The sequence below is a fragment of the Chelonoidis abingdonii genome, chromosome 24, assembly GCF_003597395.2.
Source record: "Chelonoidis abingdonii isolate Lonesome George chromosome 24, CheloAbing_2.0, whole genome shotgun sequence".
NCBI classification, from domain to species: Eukaryota; Metazoa; Chordata; order Testudines; family Testudinidae; genus Chelonoidis; species Chelonoidis abingdonii.
The window spans coordinates 17,392,453-17,412,498 of record NC_133792.1 but is presented as its reverse complement, the minus strand read 5'-3'; the positions used below and the strand labels follow the sequence as shown (position 1 = coordinate 17,412,498).

The 20,046-nt window shown below is 50.5% G+C and overlaps 2 protein-coding genes across 7 annotated transcripts in view; one reads left to right on the top strand and one right to left on the bottom strand.

Annotated features, from left to right (window-relative positions):
* Positions 1-963: 963 nt before the first annotated feature.
* On the top strand, positions 964-13,291 carry SLC2A6 (solute carrier family 2 member 6). The gene is made up of 10 exons (XM_032767479.2): positions 964-1,284; positions 3,217-3,379; positions 4,026-4,232; positions 5,120-5,219; positions 6,065-6,276; positions 6,680-6,832; positions 8,497-8,605; positions 8,879-9,061; positions 9,516-9,661; positions 11,125-13,291. The coding sequence occupies exons 1-10, from the start codon at positions 1,178-1,180 to the stop codon at positions 11,287-11,289; spliced, it is 1,545 nt and encodes a 514-aa protein (XP_032623370.1). The 5' UTR covers positions 964-1,177; the 3' UTR covers positions 11,290-13,291.
* CACFD1 (calcium channel flower domain containing 1) overlaps positions 6,227-20,046 on the bottom strand; it is a 25,283-nt gene continuing 11,463 nt past the window's right edge. Inside the window, exons 5-6 of one of the 6 annotated variants that reach the window (XR_004371903.1) lie at positions 18,545-19,212; positions 6,227-6,310 (exon numbers count right to left, since the gene is read on the bottom strand). Coding sequence is in view for 1 of the 6 variants with exons in the window: in XM_032767481.2 (XP_032623372.1) it covers positions 19,119-19,212 (94 nt within the window). In the remaining 5 variants the exon portion in view is untranslated. Of the gene's footprint in view, positions 6,311-11,146; positions 11,227-13,379; positions 19,213-20,046 lie in introns of those variants that run through there. The other 5 variants (XR_004371906.1, XR_004371907.1, XR_004371904.2 and 2 more) reach the window with 5 other exon arrangements.

The following is a 20,046-nucleotide window of genomic DNA, read 5'->3' as shown; positions in this document are numbered from 1 at the left end:
GGTTGTGGTTAGGGACCTTCGCTACCGATCCTGGCTGGGGAGCTGGAGGGTGACACCTGAGCAGCCAGGGCTAGTCGTGCCTGGGTCCCTGCCTCACTGCCATTCATAGGAACAAGTCTTCCAGAAGGCATTTGCTGGAGGGACTGGTTCCTGGGGAAGAAGTTTGCCCTCAATCCTGCAGGTTCCTGACAATGCAGGATTGCTGTTCTCCAGTGCGTGTGAGCAGAGGGCATAGTCAGGGAGACATTAGAGACCCTCAGTGCTGTGTGCTAGCCACTCTCAGCCCTGTGCTCCCTGCCTGGCCAGGACACAGAATAATGAGGCAGCGGGATGGGAAAGGGCTTGTCTGTGGAGACAAGGGCTCCAGTGAAATCCTGATCACACTGAGCACACACTTAGCTACCCGCTCCCCTCTCAACCCTGACACCAGCCCCCAGGAGCACCCCCATTACCGTAGGAACAGGTCCCGCCTGGCTCATCGCTCTGGATCTCGGCCTTTCAGTTTGTGCTTGTGACCAGAGCTCCCTCTGAGCCAGCCATGCCCCGACAGAGGCACCATGTGTCCTGGTGGAGATGCTTTGCCCAAGCAGGGGGCATGCCAGGCTCTACTTGCCACATCCAATATGGAACATGCCACCCTCCCCTTGCTATGCCCCATGGGGCATTCCAGCTGTCCCTGGCCATGTCCCGCCCAGGGAGGTTTCCCTCCCCTTCTCACTGACTCACACACATGCAGGAAGGGTGCAGGGATGAGACAGGGCCAGGTGATGAGGCATATGAGCTCAGAAGTGAGCGAGGAGGAAGAGTGGGTGACTGAAGGGGGAAAGGGTGGAGGACAGGGTGGGATGGGGTGACAGTGGGAGGGGGTGATTATTTCCCTATTACTCTTTCACATTTCCTGGCCCCAGCCAGCTTCCTCTTCTGGGGCACTCGGTCGCTCACCCACCAGCACAGATTGCACCGGTTAAGCAAGGCTTTCAGCTGCCTCCTCACATCTCTCTCTCTCTCTCGCTCGCTCGCTCTCTCTTTCACTTTTGTTCCTGCTTGTCCCTTGGAGACAATCTCAAGCTAGCAGCAGCCCAGAAAGCTGCAGAGGCGTCAGACCAGCTGGGGACGGTGGCTCCTGCAGCCTGCGCTGCCCAGCCTACCTTGCCACTGGAAAGAACAGGACAAAATCATGCCCATGGATGCCAGCATACAGAAACCGCTCCTGGGAGCACCCGACTCAGCCTATCAGACCTTCCCGCAGAGGAATGCCCACCAGCTGGACCGGGAATACATCAGGTAGGAGCTGGGCTCGCCAGGGGCAGGGGTCTGACTGATGGGAGCCCACGTGGGGCCATTGCTCTCAGAGAGGAGCATGTATGAGTGACACATCTGTCCTGGGGCTGCTCCCCTCCCTGCCTGTGCCCATTTCAGTGGGGATTGGGAGAAAGGCCTCATCTGGTCCTCACTGTCCAGGATCATTACTGAGTCATCAGTATTCGGGTTGCACCTGGAGCTCCAGGCAGGCCCTGAAGCCCCACTGTGCCAGGTGCTGTACACACACACTGAGATCCAGGTCCTGCCACACACAGCTCACCATTTAGTTTAAGACCAGAAGCAATGAGTGAGTGTAACAGGTGCAGCTGGTGCAAACTGGCACCACTCTCCTGGCAACGACAAGGCTATGCTGGGAATGCTGGGGGTAGGGGGTAAGATGAACCGCAAGGAGCTCACGCGCTGGCCCGGGCTACCAACATGCACTGCTAGATAGCCCTGAATCGCCGGGACAGCCATCTGTCTGGCCCCACTGCAATAGGCTCTGTGCCCATGGGGAGGTCCAGTCAGCGCCCAGAGCTCAGTTCTGTGGCCGGCTCCTGCTCGGCTGAGCCAGACGCCAGGACTGCTGGCTTTGCCAAGCTGGTGGGGCTGGAGGGGGTAGGCGCTATAGAGGGAGAGGAAGGATTGTCCAGTGGTTAGGGCTGTAGCCTAGGACCTGGGTTCAAGTCCCTGCTATGCCACAGACATCCTGTGTGACTTCGGGCAGGTCACTTTGCCATTCTCTGCCTCAGCTGCCCGTCAGCATAGCAGGGATGAAAGCCCTGCCCCACTTCCCGGGGCGGGGCGGGGGGAAGATGCAAACACTAAGGACTGTGAGGTGCTCACACACAACAGTAATGGGGGCCAGATAAGCATCTCTGGGCACGTCTACACAGCACCAACAGACCCACGGCCGCGAGGTTCAGCATCCAGGTCCATTGAGTCCAGCTCACTGGGCTCATGCCACAGGGCTAAAAATAGCTGCACAGATATTCAGGCTCGAGCTGGAGCCTGGGCTCTGAGACCCCGCGGGGAGGGGAGAGTCTCAGAGCCTGAATGATTACACTGCTACTTGTAGCTCCACAGCACCGGCCCTGAGTGCCGAGACTCGCTACCCTGGGGAGGGTTTGCTGGGTCGACGTCCCCTAAGCTGGACAGATGCGTGCTTTGTCCTGGGGTGGGACACTGGTCTGGTTCCCACTCTGGGAGAGTGACAGCTTTGTGTTCTGTGACTGCCCGACCCCTATCCGGTGCGCACCGGGGCATGAGAACAAAAATTTACCACATTCAAAAGGAAAAATGCCCCCAGACAGCCCTCTCACCAGCTGACAAAGGCTAAAGGGAGCAGAGGAAATCCAGTGCACCACACAGACGCAGTCCCACGGCCACTTCTGCATTCTTCAATCTCTGGTACATGAGGGTTCCTGGAAGCTGTAAAGCAGGTTTAAAGACCTCACTGGCTTTGGAAAGGCTCATATTTCACAGCCCAACCTGCCTGACATCTCCAGACATTTTCACTGCCTGACATCTCCAGCCCCACCCGCTTCCCACCCCCTTATAACCCACAAGGTCCTGGTCTCCCACTCACAGTGGGACAGCTTACAAAAAGGCCCACTATTTACCAGGGACCATAGTTATGCATTAATTATAATGTCATGTATAAAGCGCCACTGTCCCCAGGCCCCGCTCAGGGCTCCACACGGCAGAAAGGCCGTTGACAAGCCCATTCCACCAGCACGCTCCAGAATCTGTAACCAACAAAATCAAGGTGGGCTGGAAAAGAGGGGCCGAAGGTAAAGCAGGGTTTGGTGGTGGTACAGCAGAAGTGCCTGGGAGCCTAGTGAGGAAAATCCTTTGGGATAAATAGAGCTTGATCTTTCCTGCTCCCTCTCTTGTCCTGTCTTTCTCCTACAGAACCCTTCAAAACAAGCGGCTCTTTCTAGCAGTTTTCGCTGCCGTCCTGGGGAACTTCAATTTTGGGTACGCGCTGGTTTACACGTCCCCTGTGATCCCTGCCTTGGAAACATCCAACATTCCCGCCTTGAAAATTACCCGGGTGGAGCAATCCTGGTTTGGGGTAAGAAGAAGCGTTTTCATCTGCCTCCGTGGCACGTCACCCTGCTGAGGGGAGCAGCACACACGGCAGCTGAGCTGCGAGAAGCAATTCATGCTGATCCAGTGCTGGGAAATCCTGGGTTAAAGAGCCCTGTGGTTCCACAAGGAAGTGACTAGTTAGTCTCAACCCGAGACCCTTTGAAGGGCCTGTTTTTCAGAGGGTGAGTGCTCAGCACTTTCTGGAAATCAGGCTCCCTTTTTAGGAATCTCAAGGTGGGCCCCCCAAAAAGTGAGACCCCTTGTCACCAGGCACTGTTGAAACTGTAGACCCCTGTGATGGTGAAAGGGTAAAATATGCTTATGTTGCTCCAGGGCACCACCATGTGGCTGGTGATGGTGGGGCCCTGAAGGGGGAAGGAATGGAATGGCAGTCGGGGAGCGGGGAAAGGAAATTTCCATGGCTCTGGCAAGGTTACACAGGAAGGCCTGAAAGGATTGGTAGGAAACAGCAGCTCCACCCGATAGAGGTTTACAAATCTGACAGTGACTCAGAGCCACGCTGCCGTGGAAGTTTGGCAATTCCAGGAGCTCAGGCCAGGCTGTCCCCCTGAATTGCCATGGGAGGGCACAGAGCCGCCACGTACCTCCCATGCACCCTCCTTTTGCAGTCCGTGTTCACGCTGGGCGCCGCCGCCGGGGGTCTCAGCGCCATGCTCCTGAATGACCGCCTGGGTCGGAAGCTGAGCATCATGTTCTCAGCCGTCCCTTCTGCTGTCGGATACGCCTTCATGGGCAGTGCCCAGGGAGTCTGGATGCTGCTGCTGGGGCGACTGCTGACGGGCTACGCAGGTGGCGTGACAGCGGCATCCATACCGGTAACGAAGTTCAATGAGTTAATGGTGCAACGGCTCCTAGCCCCTCCCCCTCTGCTCCTCCCTCCTTGGGGGGTTAGCCGAAGTAGCGCGTTAGATCACAGCTGGAGACAGGGTTCCCACATTTAATCAGGGGTCACGGTTACCCCAGCCAGGCCTTGGGAGTTGGGCTGCAATAACCAGGCCCTGCTGCTGCTATAGTAACTCACAGCCTGGAACGTCACAGGGGGTCAGGTGCCTGCTAGGGGCTTGGTAATGGCAGACAGGTGACCTTCCTTGCCAGGCATCAAACCCACAGTGCCCTGTTACTCAGTGGCAATTGGGCAGCCTGTGTGCAATGAGTTGGGGGCTTCTCCCAAGGGTGCCCTCCCTCCCCCCGGCAATCGCTGCACCGAGGTCAAGCATTCAATGGGCCTGACCACTGACCTCCCGTCTTACTTGCCCAGTTGGTTCCTCTGGGTCTAGGGGAGGTGCAGGGAGGGAGGGGGACAGTGCTCTGGATAAGGAGAGAACTAGGGCCCTGAGAGCTGTCAGTCGGCACCTTTCCGTGCCGCTAGACGCGCACGCCCACAGAGGAAATTAAGAGCTGGTCTTTGCCCTGTGTTGCCGTCCTCACCACCGTTACTTCCTCCTACATACAGGATGCATTGACGGTAAGATCAGCTCGGGGTGGCTTAAAATAGGGAAGGCAGGAATTGGGCAAGACTGAAAATAACCGGGCTGTGGTCTTGCCCCGTTTCTTGCCACGATGGCAAAGACGACTCATTTAAAACGGTGCTCCTGCTTTCATGTTGGCTTTTCCCAGGACACCCCTGGCAGGCACGCTGCAGAGTCTGGGGAGCGACACACACCCCTTCCTGCCCCGTAACCCTGGTGTTACTCTCTTCTAGGTCTATATCTCCGAGATCTCCCACCCTGGGGTCAGAGGAGTTTTGGGCGCCTGCCCTCAGATCATGGCTGTCCTTGGCTCCCTCATCCTCTATGCCCTGGGCAAGTACACACCACAGAGGCTGGTTTCCATCGGTATGCTAGGGGGTGGGTCAAGCACTGGGCAATTCATGACCATGTGAATGAAAAGAGGCAGAACCTGGTGAAAACTCCAGGAGAAGCCTGGGTGACCACCCAGCTAAGGTCACCATCAGGGATGAGCGTGCATTGCAGGAGCATCTTGGCAGGAGACTGTTGAATCTTGACCCTTCATTCTACAGAGGAGACATGGGAAAAACCCGCAGTCAGATGGGTATAGATAAATGACCACATGACCAACATGGGTGGATTTGTAGCAATTATGTTGTTATTACAATGACTCAGCACCTCAGTCCAGGCATCATTAAAAGTGAAGAAAGATTATTCCCATCACTGTGTGCAGCCCAGAACAGCTGGCCATGGAGGGACTTTTCTCCATTTCTATTGGGTGCTGCCAGCTGCTGGAGGCAGGACACCACATTCGATGGGCCCCTGGTCTGTTGGGAGGGCTGGGATGGGGTTCTGCAGAGAAAGGAAGGTCTAGCCAGCTGCCGTCTAGCTAGAGTGGGTTGAAACTTTTCCATTGAAACACTTTTTTCTGATGGAAAATGGCTTTTCCAAACAGAATTTTTTGTGAAAAATGGCCATTGTGTCCCAAATTTTGATGTTTTTGTTGAAAAACAAAAAAATTTCCAATAACTGAAAATGTTGTGGGGTTTTGGGGTTTTTTTGACAAAAATACGCAAAAAATGATTTTTTTTAATTAAACCCATTTTTTTATTTGAATCAAAACTTTTTTGGGGGGGGAAGAGGGGAGAATCATTTCCCAGGCAGCCCTGCCTTTAACATCCTGCTGCTGCTTCCTGCAGGCCTGAAGCTCTCCTGGCGCTGGCTGGCCGTGGCTGGGGAAGTGCCAGTTCTCACTATGATCATCCTGCTCTGCTTCATGCCCAACTCGCCCCGTTTTCTCATCTCGAAGGGGAAGGACGATGAGGCAGTCAGGGTGCTGCGCTGGCTCCGGGGCCAGAACACGGATTTCCACCGGGAATTTGAGCAAATCAAAGAAAGCGTGAGGCAACAGGTGCGGTGGGATGAGGCCGCTGAGCTGGGGCATGCTGGGAATTCATACAAGAGAATATTAGAACCACCGCCTCCTTTTCCCCCCTCCAGCTCCCATAGACTGTAAGCAACACCCTGTACCTGTGCCTGACTGGGAGGAGCAGCGTGGCCCAAAGTATGGGGCCTCAGGACACCTGGGTTCTGCTTCCAGCCCTGCCACACCATTGCTGTGTGACCTTGGTCACATCACTTGCCTCTCTCTATAACGGAGTAATGAGACTTTCCCACCATTGAGCAGAGCTTGGAGACCAAGGGATGAAAACGACCCAGGACTTCTCATCATTCATTTCCTCTGTTCTTTAGGTGCCAGCTCTGGCCCCATGAGTGCAAACGCGTTTACCTTTCCGCTCTGTCTTTGTGTCTAGAGCAGACGGATTTCCTGCGCGGAGATCAAGGACCCATTCATTTACAAACCAATCCTGATCGCGGTGCTAATGAGGTTCCTGCAGCAGCTCTCGGGTGTCACCCCCATCCTGGTGTATTTGCAGTCGATATTTCAGAGCACAGCTGTGATCTTGGTAAGTCCCATGGGGGACCTGACTTTCCATTTCCAGTCAATCATGTAAGAACAGGGAGAGTGTTTTAACTTTCAGCTAAAGCCTCAGGTACTGGCCCCACTGCAGGAGACTGAAGCCAACAGCCCACCTCTTCAGAGATCATAGAATCATAGAATATCAGGGTTGGAAGGGACCTCAGAAGGTCATCCAGTCCAACCCCCTGCTCAAAGCAGGACCAATCCCCAACTAAATCCTATGGCTCTTTACTCCGTGGCCTAAATATTCAAGTGACTAGTGATTTTGGGGGCCCAACCTGAGACAGCTTAAAGGGGGCTGGTTGTACAGAAGGTGCTGAGCACCTGGCCCCGGAAAACCAGGCCCCTCTAAGGAGTCTCAGGTAGCCACCAATAAATTGAGATGCTCAAAATCACTAGTCACCTTGCAAAATGTAGGCCCAGACCTACTCCCCTAGTCATTCTGAGCCCGTAGAGGCTACACAGGTCATCCCCAATGGCACAGGCATAGAGTGGGGTGTGAGAGGCACATGGATTCTAGTAAACACAAAGTATTTGTATTGGGGTATTGGCCAGTGTTCCCCCATGCTATGCCCTACCCTGGGGGCAGGAGGGCTTCCCCGTTCAGCCGCCTCAGTCTGCTGTGGAACAGTTTAATGGCATTAGTGCTGAGGTCCCAGTTCCAGTCAGGTGCATTTCACCCAGGAAAACATCCGTGGCAATTGCTGGGTGCCTGCATCAAACCCAACTCATGGGCAGGGTGAAGCTGAGATTCCCCCTTGCTGCTCTGTCCAATGCTGGGTTTGACAGGACGTGGCTTTCTGACCCACACGGCCCTGCCCAGCACAGAAGCCGTCTTCATCCCTCCTGCCAAGCCTGCTGCCTCTCTCCGCTTTGCAGGGCTGCCCAGAGGATTGAGGGGGCCTGGGGCAAAGCAATTTCGGGGGGCCCTTCCATAAAAAAAGTTGCAATTCTATAGAATACTATATTCTTGCAGGGACCCCTGTGGGGCCCAGGGCTGGGGCAAATTGCCCCACTTCCCCCCCCCCCGCCCCAGGCAGCCCTGCCTCTTTGCTCCCAGCATGCACTGGGATGAGGAAGAACAAACTTTTCTTGAGTTAAAGGCAAAGAACCTATTATCTCTGTAGAGCAAATCATATACCACACGGAGCCTCCTCTCTGTGCACTGCAGCCAGGGAGACGCCAGGCTTCCCAGGGGGCGTTGTCTCTGGCCATGTCTGGCCCCTGCTGTCCCAAAGCCATGGCCATGGACAGTGGACTCCATGATCGCCAGTGGAAATTCACTCACAGAACACGGGGGACAAAACTTGGGACCTTCGGTGTCCCAGGCTTTTAGCATTGGAGCTAATGGCAAAATTCCTAGGAGGATGAGGGTGATAGCCCCATATTCCAGCAGATCTGATGTTCCAGCCATTGGGGGGCAACAGTGGGATGCAAACACACACACACACACCACTCGAACATTACTCCATGCAGCTGGCAGCCTGGTTTATTAGGTCTAACTAAGGAACCATTCTTCTGCGGCTTTCACAGAAATAACAGGAGCCACGTTTCACGGCTACGACTGAAGGTGATGCAAGCAGGAACCTGTACTGCCTCAGATCTTGCTTCTCACTCTCCTAGTTTTTTGTTTGTTTGTTTTTACTGTAGAAGCCGGAGTACGATGCAGCTATCGTAGGGGGAGTTCGCTTGGCGTCTGTGCTCATTGCCGCTTTCTCTATGGACAAAGCTGGGAGGAAAATTCTTCTCTTCGTATCGGGTATGTCTAGCCCCAAATGCCATAGTGTTCTCTCCCATGCGATGGTGCGGCCATGTGGTGCTCCAGTGGCTTGTTTCCCTTGCGTGCTAGAGCGAAGTGAGGGGGACAACACAGCTCGCCAACGGGTCTGACTCCCGGTCTCAGGCCTGTGTAAACCAGGAGGAGTAACTCCATGGAACACACTGGAGCTTCACTGGGGGTGCTGAGAGGAAAATTGGGCCTACGCTCTTCATTTCACCTTTTTGTTTCTATATTCTTGTTCTCTGTTAACAGCTGGGATCATGCTTGCCTCAAACCTGATCCTAGGGCTCTACATCCACTACACGTCGCTGCCTTCTCACAACTCTACCACGACCATCGTTAACGGGACCCTACTGAGCCCAGAAAGCCTTACTGCAAAGCCCTCCGGCTACATCACCCTCATCCCCCTGGTGGCTACCATGCTCTTTATAATGGGTATGAATTGAAGCTACTATCCATATTCCAGCTGCAGAGATGTCCCCCATCTGGGACTCACCATCCTGAGCCGGTGTGATATGAGCTGGGGAGATTCCACGCTGGGGCAGGGACTGGGGCAGGAAGGAAATATTTCTCTGGAAAAACAGTGTTCATGCGGAGACCCTCAGAGGTCTGGGGTGTTGGAACCAGTGGTAGAGGCAGAGGAGAGGACCAGAGGCACAGGCTGAATGTTTTTGTCACATGAATATCACCACCGCTTAGGGGCTGTGATCAGCAAGGGCTGGGTGTGAAGCTGGATCCCTCACTTTGAAGACCCGCTAGTCTTGGTAGAGTGGCCGGTTGAAACGGAACTAGGAGCAGTCACGGGTCAGGGATTGGCAAGGAACTTTTCAACTCCCTACCCCCTATGGTCCTCTGCTTTTCCCCTGATCTCTCCCTTTTCTCCCACCAGGTTATGCCATGGGCTGGGGTCCCATCACCTGGTTGCTGATGTCAGAGATCCTCCCTCTGAAGGCCCGTGGGGTGGCATCAGGCCTCTGTGTCCTCGTGAGCTGGCTCACGGCCTTTGCGCTGACCAGATTCTTCCTGCTGGTAGTGGTAGGTACAGCTAGTGGCAGCGAGCAGAGGTTGGCCTGAGGGAGGCCTTCGGGGCTTGGCCCTTAATTTATTTTATTATCATTTTTCTAACTGGTGCTAGGCCCTCCAAGGCTGCCACCCCTTGGGAGAAATATGGCAGAGACAGCCAATCCTGTCAGGGACGCAAATAAGGGACTCTGCTCTTGGGAGGCAGCACAGTTGGGAGAGCTGAGAGCTGCAGCACAAAGATGAGATCTATTTTATCCAGGCGTTGGCAGCTTTGCCAACTCAGACTATTTTATCGCAACTCTTGCGATGTTTGGTGTTTTGCTTAAAGCCTCAGCTCCTGGAGTCAGGTGATGACCTGAGAATCTCAGCTTTCTCTCTTTTTTTTTTTAAGTATATTTCTAGCCCTCATGATTGCAGTGCAAAGCTTGAAACCATGACCTGAGTGCAACTTTAAGGCCCAGAAACCAGACGGAAAATAGAAATTATTATTTTTTAAAATCTCAGGATTTTTATGCCAATCTCTTGATTCAGGCCTCAAAATATCATACTTGGGGTTGGCATTACGAGCCTCCTCCAGAACTTCATGCAGACACACAAACACTTAGTTGGCCCACGTATGGCTTTCCACCAGGAGGTCTCCAAATGTCTTGCAAAGGAATGTCAGTGTCACTGTCTCCATTTTACAGATGGAGAAGCAATGAAGGGGAGCTGAGGGTCACACTTCAGAGCTGGGACTACAACCCAGCTGTCTTGACTCCCTGACTGGTGATTTATCCACTGGACCACACTGCCCCCTATTAGCCCCTTTCATCCAAGACACGTTAATCACATTAATGAAATAAGCCTCGCTTTCTCCATGTTAGAGGGGGAAACTCAGATGCAGAGAGATTAGGTAACCTGTGCAGGCCCATACACCAATTTAGTGGCCAAGTTCTGAACGACTTCCTATCTCCTGCCCTCACATCCCCATGCTCATGCCTTAACCCCAAGGCCATCCTTAGGTCTATAAGAATGGCCACACTGGGACAGACAAAATAGTCCATCTTGCCCTGTATCCTGTCTTCCGACAGTGACCGGGGCCAGATGCTTCAGGGGAGTCAACAGAACAGGGCAATTTTGAGTGATCCATCCCCTGTCATCCAGTCCCAGTTTGTGGCAGGCAGACGTTTAGAGACACCTGGAGCATGGGGTGCATTCCAGACCATCTTGGCTAATAGCCACTGATGGACCTATTCTCCATGAATTCTCTCATTCTTTTTTTAACCCAGTTATACTTTTGCCCTACACAACATCCCCCAGCAATGAGTTCCACAGGTTCATTGTGCATCGTGTTCCTCTCTGTGTATGAAGTCTGAGGACACAGAGGGAAGGCGTCGGCTTACCACTTCCCTTCATTTTCCCCAGTATTTTGCTAATCCCCTCTTTCAATGGCTCTTGGCTCCCAAGTCACACGGGCAATTTGTCCTATTTTCCAGCAAGACTTCGGCCTTGAAGTCCCGTTCCTGTTCTTTGCTGTCATCTGCGCAGGGAACCTCCTCTTCACGGGTTGCTGCGTCCCAGAGACCAAAGGCCGATCCCTGGAGCAAATCGAATCCTACTTCAGGACTGGGCGGAGATCCTTTATGAGGAACCATATATGAGAATCCTTAGGAGCACCACCCTTCAGCTGAGCTTTCAAAACAAAATCTGACATGCAAGGGGACAAGAAAAATTTTGTGCTGCTAGAGGCAGAACCTGGCATTTTCTCTGTACTGATAAGGCCTACATACACCGTGCATGCAGGCTCGTTGGTGACTGTCTAATTTTGGATGGAACCATTGTCTTTGAGAATCACACACTAGAATTTCACCTTCTTTTCATGAGTCACGCAACACTATTCTAAGGAACCACTGGTCTCTGGACAGAATTTTAACAACCTGGAATTTCTATCTGTGCTACTAATTTTAACCTAGATAGCAATACCAGCTCCAACATTGTACTGGAGGTAAAGAGGGCTCCTTAAAGTCAAACAAACGTAGTCTGTGGACCAGAGAAAACCAGCCGTTTCTTAACACAGCCTGTAAGAGCAAAGCAGCCCAGGGGAAGCAGGGGTTGAATCAAGACCTTACATTGCTGGCCACTGCCCAGGGTGGGTTGGCAAAGGCCCTTTGTGCAATTGCAACAATAAAGTGGTTTTAACTCCCATGATCATGGGGCAAGAGACATCACGTTGATTTTTAAGGAAAGGATCTGACGCTCCAGGGCAGTGCCCTGCACTGAGGGAGACTGTGCCTGTCCTAATGACCCCTCCCAATGCACAGTTCCCAGATACGCACCTGGGAAATGTCTGTTCTTTTGTGCGGCGTCACTTGGAATCTTACATGAACAGTGATTTCAAAAAAGGCAACAAGAGGGAGAGAGTTTTTCATATAAAAAGCTGCCACATTTTATTGCTAAAACTGCACATTACACCAGATGCCTAACAAACAGGAGTGAGACCAAATTCAGTCCACACAGAAAGGATCCTTAGAACAGAACAAAGAAAAGGAATAGAAACAAACGCTCAGCGGTAGTGCAGCTGCCCCACTGTAGGGAGACACATTAGGTGCAGACAATACTTTTGCTGTAGCTACAGACAGGTCCTTCTCCCGTCAGGGACTGTTCTAACAAAGAGGGTGTGAGAGCTGGTTTTCTTCCCATGTTCAGCCACTGAAGGAGGCACGGGAAGCCTCTCTTGGGGATGTGCTGACCCTCCCATCTTTGAGATTTCCACTACACATGGTTAGCAGCACCTTGTCACCACCATCCTCAGCAACATCACCACAGGGCTACCCTAGTCTCTTGCAGGCTGACGGTCTCACGGTAGCACCAGCCAATGCCCACACTATCCCTGGGTCAAACACAACCATGCAAGTAGCTTGTACAGGTTTTGAACAGCAGCCCGTACCAAAGGAGCCTGGAGTTACTAGAACAGCAAAGACCCTGGTTTTGGACTGACTGTCCAACCATTCATCCAGCCACACGAACACTGTACCAGCAGATGATTCACTGACTTGCCTGCTCCCTTCCATTACTAGTACACCTCAGTGCACTGGAACTGGGAGCGGTGGGATGAAATTAAGACAGGGTACATTTGGGCTGGATATCAGGAAAGGTTTCCTAATACTGAGACCTCCTGGATTGGACTGGAGAATAGTCCCTAAAGGCAATGATGGAATTCCCTTCAGATGAGACATTTCTAACTGCATGGGACAGATGAGTAGAAGGTAGAGATGGGTCAGAACCAGAACTCCAGATCCAAACTCCTCTGGACTTCAGGAAATTTCAGATCCAGACCCAAACTTTGCAGCTCAGGCCCATATCTACCATGCACTGGCTAGGGTTTGACTAAGTGTGACCCAGCACTGTAAGGGTTCCCTGCAGCTCTTACTTAAGTCATGGATGCTCAGCACCTTTGGAAATCCTGCCCAAAACTTCTTCCATCTCAAATGCATTAGGACCAAATCCTGAAGTCTTTGAAACTCTCACGGAAGCCAGTGGGCATTTTGCCTGAGTAAAGAGTGAGTGAGGCCAAAGCAAGAGCCTCAGGGTTTGGCCTAAAGGAGTTTTGCATGAGTATAAAACTGGGAAGGATGTTGGGTTGTTCTCTATGATGAGAACTTTATTCTTTGAGTGTAGCTTCTTTTCCTTCACACCCACGCCAGTCCATATTCTGCTATTAAGTCCAAAGTCTCAGAAATCACAGTGGCTCTTTCCGGAGGTAGAATGGTCTTTTATTCACTGCATACACAAAGAATCAATTCATGAGTCTTACAAAACCAGCACTCGCCACCTTCTAAAGCAGCAAGGCCTAGGTACATAGTATAAATGAAGCTTCAAGTCTTCCCTTTAATGCCCAGTTTAAAATTATACCAGATGGAAATGGAGTTTGCAAATACAGCGCTGTCACCTTTTATGAATAAAATAGACAAGGAGAGATTAGTAACTTTGCTTATGTTGTGCAAATGCGCTTTGGGAACGAGAACTGCCCAGACGGCACTGTGTCTGGTGGTGGTGTGCACCTTTGCACCCAGTAACTGCGTATGTTCGTTTGCAATGCCACGCTCTTTGCAGCCAATGAATTCCCACTTTCTGTAATTTGCACATTATACAACCTCCTTCCCTCTGGTCAGTTCTCTCCTGAGAGGCCTTTCCAGCATGACCCAACTCACATAGAAAACAGAGGTTCCTTGTCTGTAAAGACCCCTTGAAGTGTGGCCCTGCAGCCTACACATCACCAGTGTCTGAAGGGTTAGTGTCGGGGTTGGACTGAGACTGTAAACTCCCTGGGGCAGGTACTGGAACTTCATCTGTGCTTGTACTGCTCCTGACGGTGCTCAGCAAGCACTATTAATAACCGCCCAGCACTGTGAATGGATCTACTCACTATTGTATTCATCATAGGATCATAAGGGTCTTATCTACACCCCCAAAAGTAATTGCTTATCCATGCTAGGATCAGAGCCAGGCTAACTACAACTGTATTTACTGCTGCTGCTCCTAAAAGCCCTTTATGTGGCATGTCTAATACAGAGGGTTGTCAGCCTGCTGAAGTCTACAGTCATGATAACAACTATCACAGAGTCATCTGCAGCATGAAGAAGGTCTTGGGCTTTAAAGCCCAAGTTTCCAAAAGGGCCCACTAATTTTGGGTGCCCCATGCTGGTCCTGAAGTCAGTGGGATCTGTGAGTGCTTGGCACCTCTGGAAATCAGGTCCTGGAGGTCTCAAGGCACCCAAATTTAGTGGCCACTTGGAAATTCTGGCCAAAGGCTTGTACTCCATCCTTACAGAAACTTCCTTATGTCCCCAGTTCATGCTGGATGCTTAACTCGGAGCATGTTCTTAAGTCTCATTGAAGTCAGTGGGGCCTAAGCACATGGCTAAGTTCTTTGCTGAATTGGGGCCTGACCCCAGACACTGGGGCTCAGGGCACAGGATGATCTCATGAGACCTCCTATTGAGATCTGGGGGAGTTTTGCCATTGACACCAATGGAAGCAAGATCAGACCATGCAAGCTGGCCAATCTTGGTAAATACTTGAAAGGTCAAAAAGTGCTCAGATGTTATTGTAGCAGGGGCCTTGTGAGAACCCCGTACTGACAGGAATCTAGGCACAGCATGGTGAATGAAGGACCTCGCCACTTCACTGGCTTACTTCTGTGGGTGTAGGTTAGACTCCGTGTTAGTCTACCACATCTGCTTTGCTTTTAATTTCCTTTTATTCAGGCTAGTGTATAACTACTCACAGAACAAAGCAATCACCACTAATTCATGCCAGCAACTATATGCTTTACTCTGCGATATCCTTCTACTGAATACTAGTCTAACTTCACTAAACCCCATTGAAATCAATGGTGCAATTGTCCCATTCACTCAGTGGGACATTACACTTTTCTGTTTTTATCTAGTAAAGGTATTGCATAGGGACACTGTCCAGACAGGACTGCTGTCACATGACACTCTCCACCACCAGTCTTATTCTGAGGTATCCTTTAAACACAGAATCACTGTATGTTATCCATGCCATGAAGGGCCCATTAGCATTAGTGGTGCAAGTTATCCAGGTGCCGTGCTAGCTAGTAACTCAAATACCCTGGAAAGTCAATGCTCCATGTGCAGGAAGGTCCGTGTACAGTAATGCGGCTCTAACACAGAGTTAGGGGCTCAAAAATGGGATCAGACCATTTATTAAACACAGTGGCATCTGGGTTGACAATTCACGTAAAGCGATGGAGGTGCTAAGATCCCAGGGAAAGGGGACTTCGAACAAAACAGCTGCTAAAGACTGAGCTGCAGGGACGTATGCATGTTTGTGAGTCTGTCTGTCTGTCCAGTAAACCCCCTGGGCTAGATCAGGGGTTCTCAAACTGGGCGTCGTGACCCCTCAGGGGGCTGGGAGGTTATTACATGGAGGGTCACAAGTTATCAGCCTCTGCCCCAAACCCAGCTTTGCCTCCAGCATTTATAATGGTATTAAATATATTTAAAAGTGTTTTTCATTTCTAAGGGAGGGTCACACTCAGAGGCTTGTTATGTGAAAGGGGTCACCAGGACAAAAGTTTGAGAACCACTGGGCTAGAATCTCGGCTGGTGTAAATCTGCAGAGCTCCTTTGACTTTAATGGAGTGACAGCAATTTGCACCAGCTGAGGCTTTGGCTCCAATAACATTAGGAGGCACCATCAGCTCGCTCTACAATACACACACTAATGCCTTCCAGCAAAATAAAACCAGCAGCCTGATTTTTCCACAAGACAGGGCTCAACCCTGCTCCCACTGAGGTCAGTGAAGTTCTGCCATTGACGTCAGTGACTACAGGATCTGTGCTGCCACAACCGTATCTGAACTGGATTGTTGTTAACATGGTGTCAGCCAAACTGTGAACACAACTTAAAAAGATCATTTCACACACTGACTCTGTGGCTGGAAAGCGACAGGTCAGCTGGTTGGTAATCCCTCTCCTGGGTGTGTAATAAACAGCACCTTACTCTAAAGGCTGAAACAGTTCAGAGCATTTTCTTACAGTAGCTAGGGCTCCTCTCTTTGCCCAGAGAGACACCTGAAATTAAAGGAAACATTCCCTTGAACTATGCAAAACTCTGTCCTCTGTTAAATAGTGTTTCCTTCTATGTCTAGTGAGAACAGTCCCAGCAGAAATACTTAAATACCCCAAAATAAATTATTCTTCCACTTCTCAACCAGAAAAAAAAGCAACAGTGTAAAACAAAACCATAAATTCAGTGTAAACCTATGATCAGAAGACAGTGTAGGGGTCAGAGTGGAGAAAAGAGGGAACTGGACTTCGAGAATGATCCATACCCGGCAGAAAAGAATCAAAAAGAGAATGCGATTAGGGCACTGTTTATGTAGAATGTTATATAGAAGAAGCGAGTTCTGTAGTCCATCCAGTACAAAACTGGTGAGTGTGGATTTGATCCTACACCACAGTGTCAATGGGAGTTTCACTACTGAGCTGAACAGGAGCAGGAGCAGAGCATGTGTGCCCAAGTAGAAAGCGGGTATGATGCATATTAATTACTAAAGAGCCTTTTTTTTTCCCTGCCAGGAAGATCCCAAAACTGCACCACCGAGAATCCTCAAGCCCTGCTTTAAAATGTAGCCACCTCTGGGGTAGCACATGGCAGCAGTTTAACAGTGCACAGCAGCAGCGTAAAACAGGAAGTGATGACGAACAGTTGAATTCATTTGGTTACACCCGTAGGATGTGAAAGACTTCTCAAGTGTAGTGTACAGTTATAGCTTGTTAAAACCCACAAAGCTATTATGTAGCCTTTTTCTTCTGCGAGCTAAGAGCCACATTTTGCTCTCAGCTAAACCAGTGTAACTCCAGACTCATCTGCTGAGCTCAGTGGAATTAATCTGGATTACTCAGAGCGCAGAATCTGGGCTCAAGTTCCAAGGCACCAGGTTAGAGTTAATGTTATTTTTATCTGCACATTGTCTAGTGGCTCCAGGACAGGATGAGGCCTTTACTTTCACAGTTTAAAAGGAAACCAAACCATCACAAAGCATGCTATGGGAGGCAACAGCTGCAAACAGTATGTAGTGTCTAGTTGGATGAGTCAGAGGGTCCATTCGTGAGCACGGCCTCTTTAAAGTAACAGCAACTTGGGACAGAAAAGTTAACTAGGGGAGAACAATATGAGCTGGAATGGGCTGGCAGTGTCCTTGCTGCTGGATGCAAAGAATGCACCTGACTGTGCAAGAGCACTACAACCTGCCAGACTATCCTCTCAGCGACACATGATGATAGGGCGGCAGCAGGGACACAAGAGCATTATTAGAGCAGGACACAAATTCCATGGTATAAAGTGAGTTGGTTCATCTTAGAGATTCCTACAAAGTTTACCGGGCGGGTGCAGCGTAGAACACTTCCCAGATCTGAGGCATCCCAACGCTCCAGGGAAAAGCGTGCCACCTGCCCACGCAGCAGCAATACGGGGGGCTGCAAGCCACCTGCTTTTTGGCATGCGCTGAAATGCTAATGTCAGCGCGGGGCAGAAAAAAGGATATGTCCCACGTCCGTAGGTACTGACTCTGCATGGAGAGGCAGTAGGAGAAAGAGCACCTAAGGAGGTTTAAGATTCCAAATCAGAATCTGGGCACCTGAGCAAGGGACCTTCCTTCATACCAGTTACTGTATGTCACAGTTTAAATGGACAGGACTAGCAAAATCCTACTCAGCTCAAGGAATGTTACCCTCATTTCTGCTGAGGGAAAGAAATTCTTACTCCCCTTTTCCTCCGTGAAAGGGTGAGTGGTAACAGGAAAAGAAAAAAAAATCCCTACAGAGACAAACTGAGGAGCTGATCTGGTTCAAGGCCTCTGTGCAACGCAGGCGCTGTCTGCAGCTATACGCAGAGGGATGTGGAGGTTGTGCTCTACACGTGTTAGGACCTGATCCAAAATCCATTCAAGATCGTGGGAGTCTCTCCATTAACTTCTGTGGGCTTCCGATCAGGTCTCTGGAGGGTTTGTTATTGTCTTAAGTTACTTCTGTGCTGTCAAAAGTGTTTCACTACGTGGCAGTAATTCCTGACCTAACTGCCCCTAATCTAAAACCCTAAAATAAAGCAACACCAAGGATCAATTAGTTCCTAACACAATCCATCCAGCCATCAGCACTACTGTATATCATTAAACCTTAGATTAGCATAGTACACCCTTAAAAATCTGTACCACAGAGCACCACTGAAGACTTGTAATGCACAAAAAGCTAGACTTTTTGCAAGGGCCAATGGGCAACCTCCCAATCACTTCAGTGGGACCAGCAATGGGCCCCATAGTGCACTCTGGAAATGGAGGAGAGCATCTCAGCTGGGATGGTAAAAGCTTGCCCGGTGTTCCTAATTCACCTTCCAGAAGCCAGGTATCCAGAATGCAGGGCTCCTGGTACATCTTCCATCTCTTCTCAGGCAATGCCCAGATTAGCCCGCAAGTGAAATTATGGCCAGCAAAAACTCCACTGTACATCTCAATCCCCCGTGGTGAACTAGGGACCTTGCTGAGGAATGCATACATACTATCGGCTTTGCTAAGCAGCACTTGGAGAGTCAGCTGAGATTTAAGTCACACACATCAGGTGGCAAAAAGGGATTTTCAGATATTTGGTGCTGGGTATAACCTGGGCTGGGAAGGGCAGCTAATTACACAAGAAGCTTCTTCCTAGTGAAACCTGTGTCTTCCAGTTGCAATGTGCAATACTCACAGACTGAGACGCCTCCATGTGAGGCTCTTTTGAGGTTATTTTGGAGAGCAAAGTGTCACCTCTTGCCCCTAGGAATTCTAGTTGCTGCAGTGTTTGGAAAGTTCACCAAGGAATTGATAGAAGAGTGATCAGATTTGTGTCAGAATGGATTGCCACTGCGTTTTTAAAGTCTCAGTGTCAGCAGGATGTGGCTCTGCAGGAGCGCCACCCAGGAGGGAATTCTACAGCGCCTGCTCCTCCAGAGTCCCCGTTAGCTTCTCCTCATCCGCTTGCTTCTGCTGTTGCTGGATTCTTGCATAGGAAATGGCATCTCCCCTGCAGAGAGAAGGGACAGCATTAGAATATAAGCTATCCAGGGGCAAGGCTGTCCGCTGTGTGTGTCTGCACCACCTAGCAGAAGGCAGCGCTGATCCAGAGTGGGGCCTCTTGGTGCTACTAGAATCCAAAGAGTAAATAATAACTATGGTGAAAAACTCAACAGTCAACAAGGTACGACAGGCAGGTGAGGAGGATTGGGAATGAAAGGAATCACCCGCTACTGACTTCTCAGGCACCTGAGCCTGCTCCCACTGGAATCAGTGGGTGTTTTACTATTGACCTGAGCAGTTGCAGAATCTAACTCCATCTGAATAGATCTGGCTTTGGGGCTGGGATTTGCAGTCGTCTCAGCTAGGGCGATTTACCTCCACAACTGAAGTTTTGTAAACAACAAAAGGCAAAGGTTTACAGAGCCTGGGCCCCTGAGAACTGCTCTCGGCCATGATTTTTATTTAATGCCAGTGAAAAATGTGTTTTCTCGTTCTCCAGCAGCGTTTGCAGCCCAAATGCCAGCTTAGCACACGAACACTAGAAAATGAAACTAACCAGAAATGTTAAAGTGAAGCTGACGGGAATTTCCTTTGGGTTGCAGAAAGCAACGGACAGCATAAAAGAAAATCAGAGTAGCAAAATTCTGCTTCAATCATATAAAGCTGGTGAGTATTACAGGCAAGGAGATTTCTAAACACACCCTCAAGATTCCAAACCCGAAAGGACCCCTTTAAAAACTTGCTGATGTGCTGGGAAAATTATTTATTTGTGTGCTGCAAGCTTCCACAGTGTGAGTTTATGGCTGTAATGGGGGTGTCCACCCCACACGAGGCCTGAGCA

Bases quoted from the DNA above. Each gene is read 5' to 3' on its own strand.
- SLC2A6 (XM_032767479.2), top strand. From the start codon at position 1,178: ATGCCCATGGATGCCAGCATACAGAAACCGCTCCTGGGAGCACCCGAC. The intron at 6,833-8,496 runs GTAAGTCCCATG...TTTTTACTGTAG, and splicing joins AGAGCACAGCTGTGATCTTG to AAGCCGGAGTACGATGCAGC. The intron at 9,662-11,124 runs GTAGGTACAGCT...CCTATTTTCCAG, and splicing joins GATTCTTCCTGCTGGTAGTG to CAAGACTTCGGCCTTGAAGT.